Here is a 22,345-nt window from a genome sequence, read left to right on the forward strand (position 1 = left end):
ACTATAATCTCCGGCTCAAGAGGGGGGATTATAGCCCCCCTCCCCCCCTCCTTGTGTACGCCAATGCTAATTATGCAACCCTTTTTTGTGAATTCACTTATGAGAACCTCCACCTGCTCTCCCGAGTTATAACATACTTAAGATCCTTGAAGTCACCCGATAAGTTCATAGTATCGATTCACTGATGACTGCATCCGACAATCACTTACTAAAAACTCACTCATCTTCAAAAAAAGCCTTTAGGATGTGATTAGCTCAACCAATTATCATCAATACGTCATAAGTTGAATTGGATCGCGTGTTTCTTTTTTTTCTACAGCCAGCCTGTAAGGCAACTTTCCGTGTGTGACGATGACCAGCCTTTTTTTGCCCTTTCCGCATCTCTATAAGGTATATTTCCAAAAAAAAAAAGAGCACTCGAAAACATAAAGAGTCGGTGACGCAATTTCGATTGTTTTGATTTTCCCTCGAGGAGGAAGCCATCAATCGGCTTGAATTGCGTACATTGCGTCACAACCCTCAACGGGTTAGGATGCGTACGCGCGCGCGTGTGTGTGTGGGTGGGTGCTCTCACTCTCTACCGTTTCTTTCCTCTCCTTCCCTATAATGCAAAAAAAAAACGCATTCAATATACGTGCATGCAATATTTATTATTGTTCGAACACTTGACGGATAACTAAAGTATTAGGAACTGACCACAAATCGTGCCGGATGCGATGAGTCATCATCAAGAAATGATTAAGCCAAGGAGTGCTCAAACCTAAGAAGAGTGTGGGCCATTTCATTGGTTCGAAAACGTGTCACGGGCCACTTAGATGATCTACAAGTGTGCCGCGGGCCTCTTAAGTGATGTGAAATTGCATAGCGGGTAATTTCAGTAATACGGAATCGCACCTTGGGTCACTTAAGTGATGTGTAACTGCACCGCAGATCACTTGAGTGATCTGGAAATGTGCCGCTTCCTTTCTCATTTTTGCAAACTTAGCTTTGATGTCGCGGGCGACATCAGATGACTCTGAGGGGCATATTTGACCCGCAGGCAATGGGTTGAGTATGTATGGATTTAACGGTATTGGGAATTTGGGCAAAAGCTACGGCCGGTAGAGCCCGGAGGGGGGGGGGGGAGGGGGAAGAGACAAAATCTCTATGCATTCAAGCTTATTTTTGTTGCCACCTCCAAATTTTTGCCAGCAATTCCTAACAAAGAAAAAACTATTTTTTTTTCGTCCTTTTCAAGATAAGTATATGAAGATACCGTATTTACGGGACGTTTGGCAACCCCTAAATGAGAACAATAATCAAAAATGAGTGTTTAGCTGCCACTTGGAGCGGTAAGTACCACCACCAGTGCTTCTCCCGACTTGGGGAATGAAAATTTGGGAGATAATACAGTACGTGTTACGATTCCCAAACAAAAAAAAAAAAAAACCTACCCAGACAAATAGGGATTTCTGTAATTGGAATAGAGATTTTTGATACACGTAAATTCAAGCTTAGGGATTTTTAACAGAGAAAGTGTCCAGTCAAATCACAGAGAAAAATTTTGACGCGATTTTAAACTTCTTTAAAAGATCTATCAAAAGAAATATTTAAAAAATCAATTAGTCAAATGAGGGGAAAAGTTCAGCCAAATTGGCGAGAACCGCTTTCCTCCAGTTTGTGTGTTTATATAAACCACGCAAAATAAAAGAAAAATAATCACCATCGGGATGAAAAACGGGACATATGATCATACATAGGGTAACCATATGACCCGTATTTTTGACTTTTTTTGTAAAAATGTCCCATGTTTTCCAGTATTTTCACCGTAGCCTATTTCAATGCTTTATTGAAATCGAGGATTTTACAATTATTTTCCCAAATTATAAATTATACTATGACCGATTCTGACAAAGAATGGAGATATTCATTCACTTATTGCTCACTTAATATTCATTCAGTTATTTGTCGTTGTTGAAAATTTTTCTTCAGATAATTCATTTCAATCTACACTGCAATTAGCAGTAGTGCTTCATTTCCCGCAATTCGCAAAATAATTGGTAACTTTGCTTACAAGCAGTAGTATATTTTTTGGTGATAATTGGCGATTTCCCGTATTTCGTATCCGAATTTCTCTCGAGGAAATATGGGCGACCTAGTCATGCATACACTGGCTATATTTCGGAAAAGTTTTTATTAATTTTCCCCCTCTCATACCCCTCAAATTATCGCCATGATTTGGCGTATTGGCGGCATAAAAATTAGAAGGAAAATGAGTCGCGCGTGTGACGTCATTTTTGAAGGGGAAAAAATTATTTAAGAGAGAATTTTTTTTTAAGATTTATTTTTTATTTTTTTTTTTATCCCGAAAGTAGGGGTTTTTCGCATTTATGGTGAAAATTCGAGAGATTTTTAAGAAATTCTCTGAATTCCGGAACATAGAGATGAGCCCGGACTTTTAGGAACATAGAGATGAAATTCGGGAGCCCGGGCTTTTAGTTATATACACTGAAGAACCAAAAAAACTGGTTCACCTGCCTAATATCGTGTAGGGCCCCCGCGAGCCCGCAGAAGTGCCGCAACACGACGTGGCATGGACTCGACTAATGTCTGAAGTAGTGCTGGAGGTAATTGACACCATGAATCCCGCAGGACTGTCCATAAATCCGTAGGAGTAAGAGGGGGTGGAGATCTCTTCTGAACAGCACGTTGCAAGGCATCCCAGATATGTTCAATAATGTTCATGTCTGGGGATTTAGGTGGCCAGCGGAAGTGTCTAAAGTCAGAAGAGTGTTCCTGGAGCCACTTTGTAGCAGTTCTGGACGTGTGGGGTGTCGCATTGTCCTGCTGAAATTGTCCAAGTCCGTCGGAATGCACAATGGACATGAATGGGTGTAGGTGATCAGACAGGATGCTTACGTACCTGTCACCTATCAGAGTCGTATCTAGACGTATCAGGGGTCCCATATCACGCCAACTGCACACGCCCCATACCATCACAGAGCCTCCACCAGCTTGAACAGTCCCCTGTTGACATGTGGGGTCCATGGATTCATGAGGTGGTCTCCATACCCGTACACGTCCATCAGCTCGAAACAATTGGAACCGAGACTCGTCAGACCAGGCAACGTGTTTCCAGTCCTCAACAGTCCAATGTCGGTGTTGTCGGGCCCAGGCGAGGCGTAAAGCTTTGTGTCGTGCAGTCATCAAGGGTACACGAGTGGGCCTTCGGCTCCGAAAGCCCATATCGATGATGTTTCGTCGAATGGTTCGCACGCTGACACTTATTGATGGCCCAGCATTGAAATCTGCAGCAATTTGCGGAAGGGTTGCACGTCTGTCACGTTTAATAATTCTCGTCAGTCCCGTTCTTGCATGATCTTTTTCCGGCCGCAGCGACGTCGTAGATTTAATTTTCTACCGGATTCCCGATATTCACGGTACACTCGTGAAATGGTCGTACGTGAAAATCCAAATTTCATCGCTACCTCGGAGATGCTATGTCCCATCTCTTGTGCGCCGACTATGACACCACGTTCAAACTCACTTAAATCTCGATAACCTGCCATTGTAGCAGCAGTAATTGATCTAACAACTATGCCAGACACTTGCTGTGTTATATAGGCGTTGCCGACCGCAGCGCCGTACTCTGATTGGTTCCATATCTCTTTATTTGCATACGCATGCCTGTACCAGTTTTCTTGGCTCTTCAGTTTATATATTTAGCAGCACGCGTAGAAAACAAATCTCTCACCTCACAGAATTTTACGTGTAACGTTTGTGGTGACTGGCGTTTGGGGGGTTATGAAAAATGTTGGCCAACACTGCCGTATATCATGTTCATCACACGTATTAGCATATAGCACTGTATGAAATTGATTCCTTGTGTTTTTCGTTTTGTTTTCAGGTTTGAAGCCGGCGATCTCGGTCCCGGGACGATCGTGGGCTCGGCTGCTTTCAACCTGCTGGTGATATGCGCGATATGCATCATCGCCATCCCAGAAGGCGAGGTCAGGAGGATAAGAGCTTTCAGCGTGAGTCACACATTAAAATTTTTAGGCCGCTATTTTCGGCCGCTTCATTTCATACACTCTATTCTAGTGGCTTTCAATAGGCGGTCCGTAGACTCTATGGTGGCCACAAGAGATTTCAATATAATAAAATGTAACAGAGACATTTATATATATATATGTACACACAGGGCCGCCCTTATCAGACGCGGGGCCTGGTGCGAAAATAATTTCGGGGCTCCTTAGCTCCGATATTGTATATTTTGTAGGGTTGGGGAAATGTGTCATCCGAAGAGATTCATGAATTGTCACAGAATATGCGGGAATTCTGAAAAATACTTACCAACGAAAATTCGGAAAAAATGAAAGAGAAAATCCCTCAATATTGATAAAAATTGAGGAATTAATGAGAGGGGGGAAAAAAACCTCAGAATTTTTTTGATGAAAATTCAGAATTAATGAGAGGGAAAGCTGATGAAAATTCAGAATTATAATAAGGGAGAAAATTCCAGAATATTCATAAAAATTCAGAACTGATGAGCGAAATAATCCCAGAATTGATGAGAGAACTTTACCTACCGAGCCTGGGGTGACCACCGATAGGTGGCACCTTCATTTCCCACCTTACTCCGCTGGTTGGATATTGCCGTATGGCGATATATGACCGGAGTTAGAGTGTGGTAAAGTAGTCTATAGACGAGGATGTGATGACCGTGGAAATTGCCATACTGCACAAACGAGATAAAACGACTCACAATGATAAAAAATGTTCAAGGGCACTTTGTCTACCCCTACCCCCGTTTTTTCTCCTGGATTGGACAACCAAAACGGGACGATATATTGAATTTATCCCAAGAACTGCTCTTTTCAGCTATTTCTGTCGCCCCATGTGCCTTTGATTCAAGATTTGCCCCAGATTTGATACGTGATATAGCAAGGGTGTTCAACCTTTTGGACAGCGCGGACATAATTAATTGGTTTGCATGCGTGTCGCGGGCCACTGAAGAGATATGGAACAGCACCGCGAGTCCATATCTCTTAAGTGATGTAAATGTGCCGCTGGCATTTGAGTGATCTGGAGCTGTGTCGCAAGTCACTGAAGTGATCTGTAATTGTGCCGCGGTGATCTATAAATATGCAGTGGGACACTTACGTGACCCGTGGCACATTTATAAATCACTTAAGTACTCGGGAAGTGTCCCGTGGGTCGCTTAAGTGCTCTGGAAGTGTGCTGCGGTAATCTATAAATATGTCACGGGTCACTTAAATGATCTGGGAATGCGGGCTAGTTAAGTGTTATGGAATTGTGCTGTAGGTCCCATGTGATCTCATGTGTCGCGAGTCACTCGAGCTATCTGTAAATGGACCATGTACTAGTTAAATGTTCTGGAACTGTACCGCGGGTCACTCAGTGATCTTGAAATGTGCCGCTTAGTTCATTTTTACAAAATTAGGTTTGTGGTCACGGGCCACACCAGATGACTCCGCGGGCCAGGAGTTGAGCATGTATGTGGTGAACAAAGTCATCTTCTTCCCTTCGCGCGAAAGACCGTACCTATGTAAGACTCGCTTCTGTAATTTATCGGGGGAGGGGGGGGGGTCTTCGTGTGAATGCTTATTGAGGAGGCACGACATCATTAACATTTCAGGGTCATGTCGGACATTTGTGCAAAATAAATAAAGGAAAAATAGGCCTCAAATCGAGTCCTGGGAGTTGGCTTCATCTAATGGCGCCAAATTCTTTACGACCTGATCGTGAGCAAGGGCTATTTATTGTATATATCACCGTATTGTTCTCTTAAGCATATCCCTGGCCTTGGACTTCATCATCAAACAGGCCTGGGCTTGTTCAGGAGACATCTTGCTTTTTTTTTTGCCCTAATCCCATGTTGACATGCGTCTGTCGTCACTTATATATTTTATTTGTGCAGGTTTTCAGCATCACGGCCTTCTTCAGCGTGTTCGCCTACCTGTGGCTGCTGATCATCCTGGTCGGGGTGTCTCCGGACGAAGTCGAGATCTGGGAAGCGGTGCTCACCTTCCTGTTCTTCCCGGTGCTCGTTTGCCTCAGCTACGCCGCCGACAAGGGCTTCTGCAAGGTCAAGAGAGGCACCCAGTCCAAGAAGCAGTTCGAACTCGAATCTGGACGAGGCATGTACTTATTATTATTTAAGGTCAATCCACAACATTCCAAAACAACACTCGAACCCATTCCAACATTCGTTCATTGCTAAATTGAAAGATAGGTGGCAGCACGCGCATTTTCGGTCGTTATTGCGTTAAATCATGATGAAACGTTTCTTTTGGTGAGTAGATGGAAGAGAATTCACCAAAAAATATATATATATATATTTTTTTTTTGTATATATATATATATACAATCCTACTCTCTCTCTCTATATATATATATATATATATAGAGAGAGAGAGAGAGAGTAGGATATAAAATACAAGAGAAATTAAGATAAAAAATGAAGAGGTAGCGAAAAAGTATCTTTTTGAACGACAAAAGCGCTAGTGCTGCCACTGAGCTATTAGGAAAGGTCTACTTATAGCTCAGTGAGTGCTGCTCACTTGTTCTTTCAAAAATATATATACAGTTGAATCTCGTTTTAACGAATACCGTTATAACGAAAATATCGTTTTAACGAACACTTTTCTAATCTCCCACATAAGTTTACATAGGAACAATGCTAGATAACGTGGAATTCCTTTGTAACGAAATTTCGTTATAACGAAGTGATTCTTTCGGTCTCTTGGCGTTCGTTATAACGGGATTCGACTGTATATACAAAAAAAAATTATTTTAAGAAAAAAGGAAAACAAAATTGAATTTTATGAGAGTGAAATAGAACCTATGGAGTGGGTCTTCATCAGGGGGAACCCGATGCATTTTTCGAAAATCAGGGGCGTCGGAAGTGTTTCGAAACTGTGGGTGCTCGTCTTTAGTTTTCTATTGGAAATTTTAATTTCTGAATCAACTCTTGGGGTGCTCGGATCCATACCAGCATCCCCGGCTCCGACTCCACTGTCAAAAAGTGCAGGAGTTTCTGAAGGGAGGCTGTGCCTAATGGCATTAAAAATGCCAACACTTGTTCCCCGACGCCTGCCTTTTCAAAAACATGTTGGACAAAAAAAAAAAGACAATGAAAAAATGTTAAAAATACAATTAGTCAAAAATAAATTAAAAAGTCCAAAAATGTAGTAAAAAATCACCGGACATACCTTATGAGTGGGGAAGACCGTTTTGTTTGGAAGAGAAGTTTTTTAAAATGTGTCCGAATCCACAAATTTGCGAAATGAGTGTGTTTCTGAATATTTTGGTGTTGATGTTTGAATGCCAGTGGCTTAAACTGTTAACAGAAAAATTGAAGTCTTTTCATTTGTCATAAACACCTGTTTCCCCATTTATTGTTGTTTTTGTATATTTTTATATCCAAGAACATTATTATGTCTTCTTTTGTGCTTTCCTTTAGAGAAAGCTCTTCAGGATAGATGTTGGGGAAAATGCTGTTGAAATTGCATTTGTTGAGAACGATCAATGTAACGAAAGCCAACAAAGTTGTATTGCAGTTTGGATTTTTGTTCATAGAAGTAGAGAAAAATGTTGGCGGGGGGCGCTCAGGTAGCAGGTCCCCATTGGTATTCCTTTAATCTGCTTGTGGATATGTATTCCATCGTAGAGAAAGTTTTCAAGAATGCAGAAGTTAACAAGGTTTTCCCAGTGTGTGAAATTAAATTTAAGGGAGCCTTCTCTCGTATTTTTGAAAGAGATGAAAACACGTGTCAATGAGTTTATTGTGTGGTGTGCTTGTGAAGAGGTTTTCGAAATCATATGTGCAAATGTGAGGAATTTTATTGTTGTTGATAAAGTCAAGAATCTTATGGTTGTTGTTAATGATAATGCTGTCTTCTTTGATGAGTGAGAGTTCAGCACTTTAAAAAACATTTTTCCTGTAGCTCCCTGTCCCACATGTTACAAATCTGAATTGTATTGGTTGGTTGTGGAATTTAACAGTGGCAAAAAGATATAGACCATGCCATTGGCCCAAAGACGCCATTGTTTCTAAAATCGAAAAAAACAAAAGACAAGGAGTCTCTCTCTCCTCTTTCCCTGTTTTGTCATTTTTCTCGCTAAAAATATTTTATTTATCGTTACTGACGGCACAGGGTTGATTGATACCCGGTGTTTACGCGCGTGTTCAAGTGACGGAACACGCGAGGGTCGTAAAAACACATTTCGTGTCAAAAACACTTTGAAAATTTGTACTGTCAAAGAGTACAAATTTCATTGAATGTCATGATGGACTTCCGTGACATCCCATGCATTATAGGTTCCAGGACATGGCGTAGGTTGTTATGTTGTGCACTCGGGAATGGTTATTAAATGTTCATTCATTAGCAGATGTCAGACTAATCGAATTTTATTGTAATTGCCTTTTTTTTGTTTTCCAGAGCCTCTCAGGAAAGAGCAGTACTTCCCCAAGGGCGAAGTCAAGAAAGAAACGCTCGTCAGATTCATAAAGGTACGTACGTAAGCCCCTAAAGTGGATTCATGATTTTGCTGCCCTTCTTTCATTAAGGGTCGAATTTTCTGGACCTCTCAATTTGCCATCAAGTCATTCTTTTGGTCATTCACATGCTTGCGCTCTGTCGTGATCACTCACGTGCTTGCAAATAACTCTCTAAGGGTGGTGGTTAAAACTATAGTCACAGTTTTTTAACGGATTGGTTAAATTCAGGTTTTTAGCCAATCCGCGTCGTTCTTCAATCCAAAAATTGTGACTACAAAACTACTTTAAACCATGTCCGTGAATACCACCCCTAAGTCAATGACCGACCTGTTGCCCTTGTTTTTCAAGTCACTCTTTTGACCACTCACATGTTTGCAAACAATTCTCTAGGTCACTTACTGACCAGATATTTTTATCTAGGTCAACCATTTGGTCACTCACGGACCCATGGCACATTCAGGGATCAAGTACCTCGCTGAACAGTTCCAGATCAGTTTAGATTACTTGAGTGTCCTACAGCACATCTCCGAATCGCTTAAATGACCCGTGGCACATTTTAAAACCAATGGAAGTGGCCCGTACTCTCCAAAAGTTTACACTCTTGTCCTATGCCGGGGGCTCTCAAACTGTGCCCTGTGGAGCCCTGTTGTTCCACCAACCTTTGTCAGGGGCACCGCGGAGAAAGGTTTTTCGTAGAGACTCTATAGGGAGCAGAGGATAGGCGTTGATTATGGAAAGTAGCGCCGCCTGTGGAAAAAGTTTGAGAACACCTGCCCTATCCTACATCTGCAGCTTACAGTGCCCCGAACGGGAAATAGCGCCTTATACTAGGAACCTAGTGTAAGCCAGATCGTAGCACTTCATAAGCAAAGCATAAGCATTCTACAGAAACAAACTTCACCTCAGATTCACAACACACACACGCACATTTCGACATGTACCCATTTGTTGAAGGTTCCGTAGGGCGAGGTGCGCGTGCGGTTTAGTTGTAGGGGACGAGAGTGTATCAATACTAATCGATGTTTCATTTCCTAGGAAGTCCGTCAGCACCCTTCGCTGTCGGACGAGGACGCGGCATGCCTGGCAGCCGCCAGACTCCTCGAAGAGAGCGGACACTCGAACATGTGGTACCGAGTGGCAGCGATCCGTGACGGCACCGGCAACAAGAGGGCCAGGCCGAGACTCAGCCAGAAACTGCAGAAGGTAAGAAAGAGCCTACAAACAAACAAATCCCAACCCTCCCTTGGATTGAAGTGGTGTTGCCCTGATTAAAATGTCTAAATGATACACACAATTCCGCAGGTGTACGATGTCTTGGGCAAAGAAGACGGTGAGAAACCAGATCTGAAGACGACGACACCGGCAGAGCGCCAAGACGTGGCCATCGTGAATTTCGACGCGGCTTCGGCAGCCGTCATGGAAAACGCCGGGAAGGTGCCCGTCATCATCAAGAGGCACGGCAAGACCAGCGGGGCTGCCAGATGCAGGTGATTGAGAGCAGTCCTCTCTACCAAATACATACATGATCGCTGACCACCTAAGAGATCATCTTGGGATGGTTTGCGCTCTTTCTATACGGGGGGGGGGGGGCAGCGTCAAAGGTAAAGCCGAGTGATCTAATGTATTTAAGTATATATGAATTAACATCATCATCATGCACCCCCCTCCCCAGACTTTCAAGTCTATCTCCGCTTATGTCTCTTTCCCAAAGGGATGGGCGGTCTCGGAGAGCCGTTACAATTACCAAATACAGTCAAACTCAGTTATAACGCCAATAATTGGCAATCTTGGCTGATCCCCATAGGGAATAATGTTACTGAAGCTTGCTTTTAACGTAAATGAAAATGGCACGAACTCGAATATAACGATAAATTTTCTGTGTTTTTAATCCCTAATGATGGTGGGGGGGGGGGTATGATTTTTAAGAAGTTTGGAACTCCGACGCGCTCGTCCCGTATACGTGGCATTAATATTTTCCCGTGATTTCACTTTTTCCATTACGGAAATGTTTCGTTTTACCGTTTTTTTGAACGAAATTTTCTTCAATTACTTCGAAACCTCGATACAACGATACTCTGCTGACCAAGAAAAATTATCGTTGTAGAGGGATTATCGTAAGAACGAGAATTAGCAGTTTAACATTACAGTGCAGACATTTCCAAACAAAATATGGAAAAATATCGTTGTAGAGCGATTTATCGTTATATCGAGTATCGTTGTAGCAAGGTTTAAATGTATTTTTCTTTACCAGAATCAGAGATGAAGGTATCTTGTACTATTTATAATTGGCGTAAAAATGAATATGACTGTAAACATTTTCATCTCACTTATTCGCCATTCCAATTTTTCTCCCCGTGAAATACATTTTAAATCACTACATTTGTTCTGTATTTCTCGCCAAGCCATATTTGGCGATTTCCGACAGTTGGCGATGTTTTTGGCGAGAACTGGTGACCCACTCCTGTTGATATATGTTTCCAAAAATTTCCCGTTTTCTCTCAAATGGTTTACGGAATTTTCGCCTTTGATGTTTCGTCCTCGACATTTCGCCTGCTCTGACCAGGTGAGTGACCAAGTAAGTCGCCAACCATATGAGTGACGAAGTGAGTGGGTAAGCGACCATAAGACTGACCAAGTGAGTGGGTGAGTGATTGTAAGACTGACTGAGTTTATATGAGTGAATGGTCGTATGAGTGACCAAGTTACATCACTCATATGGTCACTAACTTGATCACTGATGCGGCCACTCATACAGTCGGTGCTGGCAAAATGTCGCAGGCGAAATTTCCGGAACCCGGTCAAGTATGGTCACCCCAATGAAATAACAGCTTCTTGCAGAGCACTTGATCGCACCTGATAACATTTTTCGTCAAAAATATCACCAAAATGGCAACCTCAGTTGTAACAACACCTCGGTTATAACGACAAAATTTTACAGAATCTTCGATGTCGTTATAACCGAGTTTGACTGTAGGTCTTGGTCTTTTCTATTTTGTACATCTCGGAAACAGAAATGAATAGTATTCTCTCGAACAGGGTCGAGACCATCGAAGGTACTGCCCGCGCCGGAGAGGACTACGTCCCGTTCAAGGAGGTGCTCACGTTCCAGGACAACGAAGTCGAGAAGCAGATCAACGTCGAGATCGTCGACGACAACCAGTGGGAACCCGACGAGACGTTCTTCCTGAAGCTCAGCGTCCTGCCGGAGGACGTCGGAAGCGTCGCGCTGGGCAGGGTGTGCATCATGGAGATTACCATCCTCGACGACGACGGTGAGTGACCGCCAAACACACCTACAGGGAAAATAATTCACCGACAACAGTTCGCCACTGACAAATCGAATGAGTGATTGACCGAATCAGTGAGCAAAGGGAATGAGAAAGGATAAGCAGGCCAGTAACTGAGTGGGCAAGTGAGTTCGTAAGTGAGCGAGTAGGCAAATATCCAAGTAAGCGAGTCACAGGAGAAGTAGCCCAGAAAATCTGGTTAATGACAGGATAAGTAACCCAGTGAACAAATGACAAGATAATTAACCGAATGAGCAAAAGTGAGTGTGTTTGTGAGCAAATGATAGTGAGTTAGCGAATGAATGAGCAAGTGATTCAGGGGAGCGAGCAAATTACAGAATAAGTAACAAGGTGAGCAAGTGCATGCGTCAGTGAGCGAGTGAGCAAATGATACAGTCAGCAACCGAGTGCATTAGCGAAAAAATGATCGAGTGAGTCACCAAGTGTATGAGCAAGTAATTGAGCAAATGACTCCGTGAGAGCAAATCACTCATTTACTTTATCGATCGTTCGATTATTTACGAACTTGCTTGCTTACTCACTCAATTTCTCTCTTACTTGCTCACGCAGTCACTGACTCGGTCACCCGCTCTCATACATAGTCTTTTTCTCATTCAGTCACTCATTCGATCTTTCGGTGGACAACTGTTGTCAATGAATTTTCCTTTCGATGAATTGTTGGATGTAAGATCTGGTCCAGATGGCACTAACTTTGGCGTACTTTTCCTTTTTTTTTTTATACTTAGAGCCGGGTATTCTCCAGTTCAAGAGACGGGGTATGCTCGTACAGGAGAGCATCGGCATGGCTCTGATACCGGTCAAGAGGACTCAAGGATGCGACGGCGTCGTTTCCGTAAACTGGAGGACTATCGAACGCACGGCCATTAGTGGGAAGGACTATGTCGGGGCCGAGGGCACCCTGACCTTCACCCACGGAGAGGCCGAGAAGAACATCGAGATCAGCATCATCGACGACTTCGACGCGGAGAAGGACGAGCACTTCGAGATCGAGCTCTTCGACCCCACCGGCGGGGCCTCCATCGGACCGGTCAACAGGTCGACGGTGACGATCACCAACGACGATGGTGAGTAAAATAAAAAAACTACAGAGCGCACACACACCGGCCGCGCTACGCGATTCTGAGCTGCGCGCAAGAAGGTTTTGAAGAGGTGGCTACGCCAAATCGAAGATTAAAATAGCCCACACCTCTCTCGAAACCGGGTTTTCCGCGAGTTCAAGCTGCGTAGCGCTGCGGAATCGCAGTTTAAGCTGCCGTCTCATATTAGTGCTGCAGAGTGTTGGTGACTCTGGTGGTGGAGCGACGCATATGATGAAAGAGGTCATCCAATAACCCTCCCTTCTCAGTGAATCAAGGGACCAGACATTTGCATATGACCGATGTGGATTCAGGGCTACTTTTCGGAGAGGACAAAGGTGAATATACTCCTCGTAAAATACGTTATGGAACCATTATTTTCCCCTTGAATTGCTGGCTCTTGGACGGGGTCGCTAAACACTAGATGCGACTCTGGCACATGACCCAAGGAGGCCACTGGGGAAAGAAGTGATAGGCTAGGAATATGAGCACTTACGAAACGAGGTTAGCAATGTTCTAGAGTAGCAACGTAGTCACTTCACATACAAGGTTTTGGCAAGAAATTTGGATTATCACTATATAGCCCCGTTTACATGCGCAAGATTGGGGGTCGCTTTGGTGATTATTGCCTGCATGGATACTTTTTTTCCTCATGGGGGGGGGGGGAGGAGGGACGAAGATCCGTCAAAAGAGTCCCATCTTTGTTGCGGAATAATGGTGGGTGACTCCGAACTCCACTCCCATAATCCTTTGTGCCACGAAAACTACTGTAAGCTCCATCGTCAGCCATCATGAACCAACCACTTCCGTTCAACCCACGTAACCAGTGACGACCTTCCGAAAAGAAGAGGGGGAATACCGGCACAAACTAAACGCCATGTAAAGCGAAAGTCCCTGTTACGGGTAACTTCCCGGGATATTTTATTGCAACATGTAAACGGAGCTTTTCACGAACCAGCGATAAATCTAGTGACCTTGACCTGACCTAACGGCACGTTGAAAAAAGGAGAAGGGGGGGAGGGGAAAGAAAAAATGTAAAAGGAAAAGTTACAATAGATATAAGGTAGGTAAGAGAATGTTTTTAGAGTTCTCTTTCGCTCTTACGTGAATAGAAAGATATGTATAGAAAAAAAATTAAAAGGAAAGAAAAAGAAAGTGTTAATGTAAAGCTTCGCGATGGTAAAGAGAGGAAAGAAAACACAGAGAACTTGTTTGAATTTATTCCACTGGTGTTTGGACGTAATATTACGCCGGTGATCGTAAAGATGTTGAACTTATTCCGCCAGGAAAGGGTCTAGTGTGACAATTTGAAACTATTTTCCGCCTACACGCCAAGATGTAGTGAGGCAACTTGGGCTTATTTCGCATACAGTGTCTAGTGTGGTAACTTGCCGCTATGCCTTCGTGTGGGGGGAAGGGGGACTGGATTTGTCAGGCGTGTCTGACCTCCGGGAAAGCTCTGATGTCTGTATCGGATGAAGAACGGGGCGCGTCTGATGATAAAAGTAAAAAAATGTCGTGTGTGGAGATCGTGCTGGACTTTCACCGTGAGGATTCATTTTCGAACTCCGGTAGAAAAGCCAGACACGTCCCCACGTTAATATTCACAAGGAACTTCTACAGTGTAGGGGGAGTGTTGGATAGTGTTCGTGACAATCCCTAGAGAGCCCGGGTACATACACCACGGCATAGTGGTGGCCGGCTGAATTTGGTTTTCTGCGGCTTTCGAAATTCGAGGTGGGAATGCGAGCCCGTCTCCCATTTGAAAAAAAAAAAGTCTCTCGGCAGAGAGCAGGCAGGTATACAACACTATACTGACATAACATGAAAAATTAAAACATTTTCAATCTTTACTTCAGAATATGGAACACAGATGGCAGCACTAGCAAGTATACGAAACAAACTTAAGTCGGGAATGATACATATATTAGGGCCATGCATATACATACATACACTCACACAATACATTCCGACATGTACCGATTCGTTAGAAATTCCGCGGAGGAATATGGACGAGGTGCATGTTCGATTTAGTAGTATGGTGAGCTGAACTTATTCCGCCTGCACGAGGTCTAGTGAGGCAACCTGGACGCCTGCAAGGAGTCCAGTACTGCAGAGCTGGACTTATTCAGCCAGAGGTCCGGCAGCCAGTTGTGTGGCATCGAGATGGACTCGCGAATACTCGGGCCCGATCCCTCCTTTTAGCGTCACAGTGGTTGTTGGTCGGCAGAAGATCGTCTTCCAACTCAGAGCCGATCTCCTCTTCGAAAAGTCACGCTACAGACGGTACAAATGTTAGATCATTTTCACTTCAGCTACAATTTGAAATATAGATGGCAGCACTAACTTCACACACAATACTGGAGATTCTCACACTTCTGAAAGGGGGCTACAATATGACATTAAATGGCAATAGAACGGGTTACGCTCAGTTTAGATGAAATCAGTAGGTGGTTCAAAACAACGCCGCATCCCACGGCGAACACCTGTCCTTGGTAAATCTGTCAATGTTAAAAAATATCTCTAAATTGCGCCCTGGGGGTGATGTTGAAAGCTGGGTGCTAAGGTCTGAAGACGCCTTGAATTGTTAGGATCGGGTATCGGTTTGATGCAACGGGGTGGAAAGACCGTTTCAGACTGGGCACCGGCTCGTTGGGACGTAAGAATGGTCGCTCAGAATAGTTTCCGACCATTTTCTACACAACGACTTTGCTATCCAGTGACACATCAGGATTGGTTTGAAGGGAATCTTACATGCCATTCGCATGGTGGGCACTGCCAATAGGGTGTGAGAATTAATTCAATGGTACTCTTTTTTTCCCACAGATTTCAATTCGATCGTCAGTCGCGTCGCCGTCATGACCAATGTCAACGTGGACAACGTCCGATTGCACTCTGAGACTTGGGCAGAGCAGTACAGGTCTGCATTAACCGTGAACGGCGGAGACATCGAAAACGCCACCACCGTGGACTACGTTATGCATTTCTTGACGTTTGGATGGAAGGTAATGGGCCAACTCGAGTCGCTCCTTGACCCATTTTTTGGCAGCGTTTCAACGGGAAACCCGATGAGACCGATTGGATATAGATATCTGAATGCGATGTATTTTATTGCAGGTGCTGTTCGCGATCGTGCCGCCGACAGGAATGATGGGAGGATGGCTGACGTTCTTCGTGTCCCTCGCAATGATAGGTCTGCTGACCGCCATCGTCGGGGACCTGGCCAGTATATTCGGATGTCTCGTCCACCTCAAGGACTCCGTCACTGCGATAACGTTCGTCGCTCTCGGCACGTCCTTGCCGGATCTGTTCGCGTCGAAATGCGCAGCCAGGCAAGAGAAATACGCCGACAACGCCGTCGGCAACGTCACCGGCAGCAACTCCGTCAACGTCTTCCTCGGACTGGGCTTACCTTGGCTGATGGCAGCCATATACAAGAAGACCAAGGTGAGTGAGCGCAGTGTCACCAAACGCAGCTCTTTGTTTGGCGACTTTTCCCATTTAATTACGCCAATGACTCGTTACCTAAGGCACTGCATTATTATTTTCCTCTCACATAAATACTTCATCTTTCGGGGTGTTCCAGAACTGTACCACCAAAATGAAAGAGGTTATTTTGGCGGCGTCAAGACTAATCAATTTTTCATAGCTGCCAATCTCGAACACTGAAGATTATGGGGGACTTTCGCGCGGATCTAAATTCCGTACAAAAACCGCACACTAACAAATATGGAAGGGATTCTGAAAAATCATGCAAGGATTTTTCCCCTTAGCAAAAACGTGACATCGCGCAACAGTAAATTAAAAATTATCTGTTATCACACTCATATGTCAAGATCACAGACCCAGAAGCAAGACAGAGATTCAGCGGGACTTATGGTCATCCAATACACAACTTATCTCGCTTTAACTGATGAGAGACAAAACTGACGCTGAATGTTGGGCAAATTTTGCGTTTCCTCGCCGAAATGACATTTCTTCGTGATTAACGCGATGGTGATCATTTACGCATGGGCTCTCACCCGGTACGGTTTGGGGTGCAAAGGGGGCCCTCATAAAAACGAGATTTGGTTAAAATTTACGAAATTAAACATGTCTCACCAGTAAGGGGTCCTCGGAAAAATTACAGTGACATTTAAGTAAGTTAAACACCTGTAATTCCGTCAAAATCTGTCGAAGTTAGAAAGGTGCCCAAAGTAACAGGTTTTACTACACTCTGTCCGGGTAGCCCAGGCAGTGCCGTCTCAACGCACGGCGCCTCAAGAGAAGAGAGGTCTCAAAAAACGAGTAGTTGAATTTTTCGATAATTTTCCAGGTAGGGTCTCAACAAAATCCCTTTGTCCGGGGGCCCCATGATGCTCTTAAGACGACTCTGGTGACGACATTTGTGGGGGGGGGGGAGACCATGGGCGACGGACTTTCTCCTGGTGAAGTCTTTTGAAGTGTTATTTCTCCCAAAAAGTAGGGATTTTTTTTTTCCAATCATTGAAATTTGAGAGAAAACTGATTCCCCCGGATAGACTTGACAGTTAAAATGATCTTCGGTGCACTTCCGTTATGACCTTAGCACGCATCTTCGACACCAAATTTACGCATTTTGTCTTGTTTCTTTCGCACATCTGGTTAAGTGAAAAAAAAAACAAATTTGAGGACATTATACACTAAAGAAAATATGTAACACTAAACAGGAGGCATAAATTCGGAAGAAAATTCTCTAAGAAAAAATGCTCCAAGTGATATGGTTATAGCGGAAGAGTACCTTTCGATGATTGAAATGACTTTTTCGCATTGCCCCACTTCAGAAGTCGCCAAAATACAGCAACCTTGCTCACTTCATGAAGAGAAATATTTTGCGTTCTTCCGACTTCAGGAAATTACGAAGGGAGAAAATATCGTCCCTTTTCTTTCTACGGTATGCGCTTGTGGGGAGATTATTTTTCCCTCTCAAGGTAATATTTTTTTGGCGCCAGCGGTTTAAATCACTAACATCATGCGCTGAGCTAAAAAGTTATTTGCGACCTTAGGTTGCGTTATGCAAAATTGTTTGTCTTGACGTGAGTGCGATTCACCCCCCCCCCCCGTTATGGAGGTAGGGTTCCTGGACACCCTGTATATACAATACCACGTTAAAATTGATCATAACCAATTGCTGTTCATTTCCAGAACCAGAAATTTGCAGTCAGCTCCGGATCGCTCGGGTTCAGCGTCGGCATCTACGCGGCCCTGTCGTGCATATGCATCGGTCTGCTCGTGGCCCGTCGATTCATCCCGTTGTTCGGAGGAGGTGAACTCGGTGGTACGAGGAGGCCGGCCATTATCTGCGCCACCGCCATGATCTCCATGTGGTTCTTATACGTGCTACTGTCATCTTTAGAGGCTTACAGTTACATTCGCGTCTGAATGAAATGGACCTAAGAAATGACTCTTCTAAAAACCACATGAGAATGGAGTTTCTGAACAAAATCGATGCCCAGGCGCTTCTTGAATCTGTTTCTAGAGGAAAACGAACCAACGATTCGCACCAGTCCTCAGCAGTAATTTATAAATCGTACTTATTCCAAATTCAGGGGCAACTGGGGCCGGGGTGATGCACCCTAGCTCGCCCCTAGAGACTACTCGGGAAAACAATCTCTACCCGCGTGTGACCAATTTTTGACGCCCCCGACCACCTTTTTTGTTGGTCGACAAAGCTTTTTTACCCCATTGAATTTACTATCACGCCAACTATGAGCATAGGCCGATAAGGGGAGGGCGGAGGGGTGGCCTCTTCCTTTCCCAAAAAAATCTATATTATTAGCATATAGACCGTCGTGAGATGGGTTAGTTTCACCCTACTGTTGACAGGCCAGGTTTCTCCGGATCGATGCAGTGGGGCGAGACTTCAGCTTGGTGCACGTTCTGAACTAAGCCCCGGGGTCAGCGGCTTTAGCTCTGGCTATAGCCAAAAAACCACGCGACGTTCATTAAGAGGGTTGGCACCACCCCTAGAATCAGACTCGCCGGCTCTCGATTCGGGGCATTATTTCCCGTCTCGCTCGTCGGTCTAATTGAGTGTTGAGCGGGATGGCGACGTCTGTTTTACAAATTTCCTGTATGGCCAAAAGGCTGGGTCAGCGGGTGTATCTAGAGATATCATTCGCATAGGATAGGCGGGAGGTGGAAAATCACCTCCCATGCACTTTTCACCCCCCCCCCTCGAAGAGCCAGTATTCGCTTAGGACCATAAGAGTAATAAATGCCGAGTTGTCAGCATATCAAGTTACTGAGGTTCTACTGTATTTACAGTAAAACTATGTGAACGCACATCTCCCTCACCTTCTTATAAATCCTCTTATTTTGAATACTTGAAAATTTTCTCTAAAAATCATACAATTTTCAAAATACAATGTGATAATGTGAAAGCTACCAGACTCGTGTTTGAAATTTGGATAGGTATAAAAGAAAAGAATGTACAGAGAGAGTCTGGTTGTACGTTTGGAGAAAAATACATGCTCTGTTTCAGGTTGATGGCACCCTCATAATAATGATAGAACCATTGGTAATGAAAATGCTTTAATTTTCACGGTGGTATTGAAATCGGTGCTCTTATCAAATAATCAGTCTTCTCCAAACCGTCTCCTATAGATAGATGTCTCTTGGATATCAAAAAATTCTGTGAATAAACATTCCATAATTGTTGAAGATCACAAGATGGTAATCACAGATGATAGCAAAACTATGAGCAGGGTAATGTTTGTTTATCACTGTCTGGGTTTTACTCGTATCTACAGCACTCATAACCAATGTGATTATAAATGAATACCTGCAGCTCAGATCCTGTACGGCCTCCAACCAGGTGCCTAGTTTTTTTTTTGTTCCAGTGTGAAACAACTAATAAGTTACTATCTAACAGTGGTAATAACTATGTTACACTTGATAAACCAGCTGTTTTCTGCAAAAAATTTGGACATTGTGTCAATTAATACAATTGAATAATCTACGTTAGATCGATTCCAAAATTCCAAAAAGAACACGGCTATACACGTTTTGGAACTATATGAAGTTCCTTCATCAGTAGCAGAAACGAAGAAGAAAATATTGAAAAGACTCTTTATAGCGGGAGTTACTCGCTGTGGTAGACAAGAGTAAAAAATTTGACTCTTGTCTAAATTTATGCATTTTGCCACTTTGCGTATAGCCGTGTTCATTTTGGAATTTTGGGTGAATCTAACGTTGATTATTCAATTGTATTATCAAACCGAAAAGGTAATTCATTTCTATTGTGTCAATTGCCCTCACAAAAAAATTTCAGATACTACTCTTGCATATACAACTAATTCATAATCTGAATTCTAATTCATAAATTTGATTGTTTTCACCATACACCCGACTAGAGCATGGTTCCCTCTGTCCCCAGAGGGAATTTAAGTGGCTGATGAAACCATGCTGGAGAAACCTTTCATCCGGACCAGGAAGGCCATCCCATGAAGGATAGGTCTCCAGGACCCATTCCCAAAGTACCCATCTCAGCTCGATCAAGTTATCAACCAACCCCGGGACCATCTGATAGCAGCCACCAAGGCAGCTGGCATGGAGCAGAGTCTGCATCGTTTCCTCTTCCTCAATCCAATGATTACTGCTGCTAATAAAAAAAACATTCTCGACGGTCCAAAAGTGCTACCCCAGACAGGCAAACAAAAACCGCTATTGCACTCTTGTTCCTATTATATACACATAATAATCGTGCAATATTACCCACTTGTTTCCACCAGAATGTCTGGTATCTGCACGCACTGTGATTGCCAGAAATGTCCTATAATAGCTGCAAGAGTATGTTCACGACTCCAGAATATTCTGCCTGGTCACCGAATTCTCCATACTTGAACACAGTTGTGCACATTCGGGACCAACTTGACAGTCATATTCGCTCTGCATGCATTGCATTGCTTTCACCAAACTGCCACACCAATGCTGCATATTAGTTTCATTTGGCTCTGAATACCCGGGACAACACTTCCAGGCCATCTAGCTTTTGTCAGGACAAAAGTAAGGCTGCTATTCGAAATATTAACAGCTAAATAATATAATTTATATGTTCAATATTATACAGAATATTATGATAATTACTTTTTTTCAATCCGCAAATTTCTATACACAATGATTTTATAGCTCCATTTTGCTTTGAGCTCATATTTACAGAGTATGTGATAAATATGCAATATATCGTATTGTGTGTGATGCATTTTGTAAATTTCTTTTGTTAAAAAAATGATTGATACAAATTGATTGTTAAAAAAATGATTGATTTTTTTATATTGAATAATGAAATAAATGTAAACACATTATAGTATCGGCAAAGTACATTCATTTGTGTCAGAAATCTTCCTCACCTCAGCAACTTCAAAAAGTGCAAAAAGTTCTGAGACTTATTTTATTACGGAGGAGTGAATACAAACACAATCTGTTTATTTGGTGTTTCCTTTGAAGCAATTACTCTGTGCAACTATGCATTTTTATGAATTTTTGCCACTGCTCATATAAAGATGTAAATGAGAATTGCAAACTTTTTTGTCACATTCATCAGCGCCTTCATCGCTGCACTTCTTCGGAACCTGAGAATTGTTACCCTTTAAGCAAATTCTTTAATTGAAGAAAAAAGTAAAGAGGCAAGATATATCAGGGGAATAAGCCTGGTTGTAGACGTATCAGAATGTCATGTTTGACAGATTATCTGACACTAGGAGTGACCAGTGAGCTGTGCATTATTGTGATGGAGCACCCACAACTTGGCCTCCCAAAGATTTGGTTGCTTGCATCTCAACAAATCATGCAGACGTTTAAGGACTCGCATGTCCCTCATGGTGTCTGATTACCTGTCAAAACATCACATTCCGATACTTCCACAACCAGCTTATTTTCCTAATTTAGGCCCCCCTCCCATATGAGACTTTTTCCTCAGATAAAGATTTTGCTTAATGGGCAACGATTATCAGGTTCTGAAGAAGTACAGTGATGAAGGCACTGGTGGATGTGACAAAAAAGCTTGCAATCCTCATTTACATCTTTGTATGAACAGTGGAAAAAATATATAGTTGAACAGGGTAATATTACTTCAAAGGAAACACCAAATAAACAGGTTGTATTTGCATTCATTCCTCCATAATAAAATAAGTTTCTGAACTTTTCAACATAGTTTAATTTCTTTTACTGCTGCTAAAAATGGTTGTCGCAGTTCATTTAAGAAAGCTCTTGAGTTGCGGCCTAGTGTTTGTATTAAATTCCAAGTGTCTCAAAAAGTGACAATCAAAATTCTTATTAATATGAAGAAACTAAAGAAGCTTACAAGAAACAAATTAAAACGAATTAACGTACAGCGATTTCGTACCTATGCATGTGCAGTCGTGAAGAATTCAGACATTATACTATGATGCATCATTATATCACAGATGTCTCGTGCAAAAATTTAAATACATTTTTAA

The 22,345-nt window shown here is 43.0% G+C and overlaps 1 protein-coding gene across 1 annotated transcript in view; it reads left to right on the top strand.

Annotated features, from left to right (window-relative positions):
- LOC149065869 (sodium/calcium exchanger Calx-like) overlaps positions 1–18,817 on the top strand; it is a 45,402-nt gene extending 26,585 nt beyond the window's left edge. The window contains exons 3-12 of the mRNA XM_089253377.1: positions 3,887–4,013; positions 5,921–6,140; positions 8,445–8,515; positions 9,539–9,706; positions 9,806–9,990; positions 11,540–11,775; positions 12,537–12,875; positions 15,714–15,892; positions 16,005–16,334; positions 18,051–18,817. Of these exons, the coding sequence (XP_089109503.1) occupies positions 3,887–4,013; positions 5,921–6,140; positions 8,445–8,515; positions 9,539–9,706; positions 9,806–9,990; positions 11,540–11,775; positions 12,537–12,875; positions 15,714–15,892; positions 16,005–16,334; positions 18,051–18,287 (2,092 nt within the window). The 3' untranslated portion in view covers positions 18,288–18,817. The remainder of the gene's footprint in view (positions 1–3,886; positions 4,014–5,920; positions 6,141–8,444; positions 8,516–9,538; positions 9,707–9,805; positions 9,991–11,539; positions 11,776–12,536; positions 12,876–15,713; positions 15,893–16,004; positions 16,335–18,050) is intronic.
- The last annotated feature ends 3,528 nt before the right edge of the window (positions 18,818–22,345 follow it).

Source organism: Pholcus phalangioides, unplaced genomic scaffold (genome assembly GCF_987345545.1).
Source record: "Pholcus phalangioides strain wild (caught in Gottingen) unplaced genomic scaffold, Ppha-v1.0 ptg000037l_1, whole genome shotgun sequence".
Classification (NCBI taxonomy): Eukaryota; Metazoa; Arthropoda; class Arachnida; order Araneae; family Pholcidae; genus Pholcus; species Pholcus phalangioides.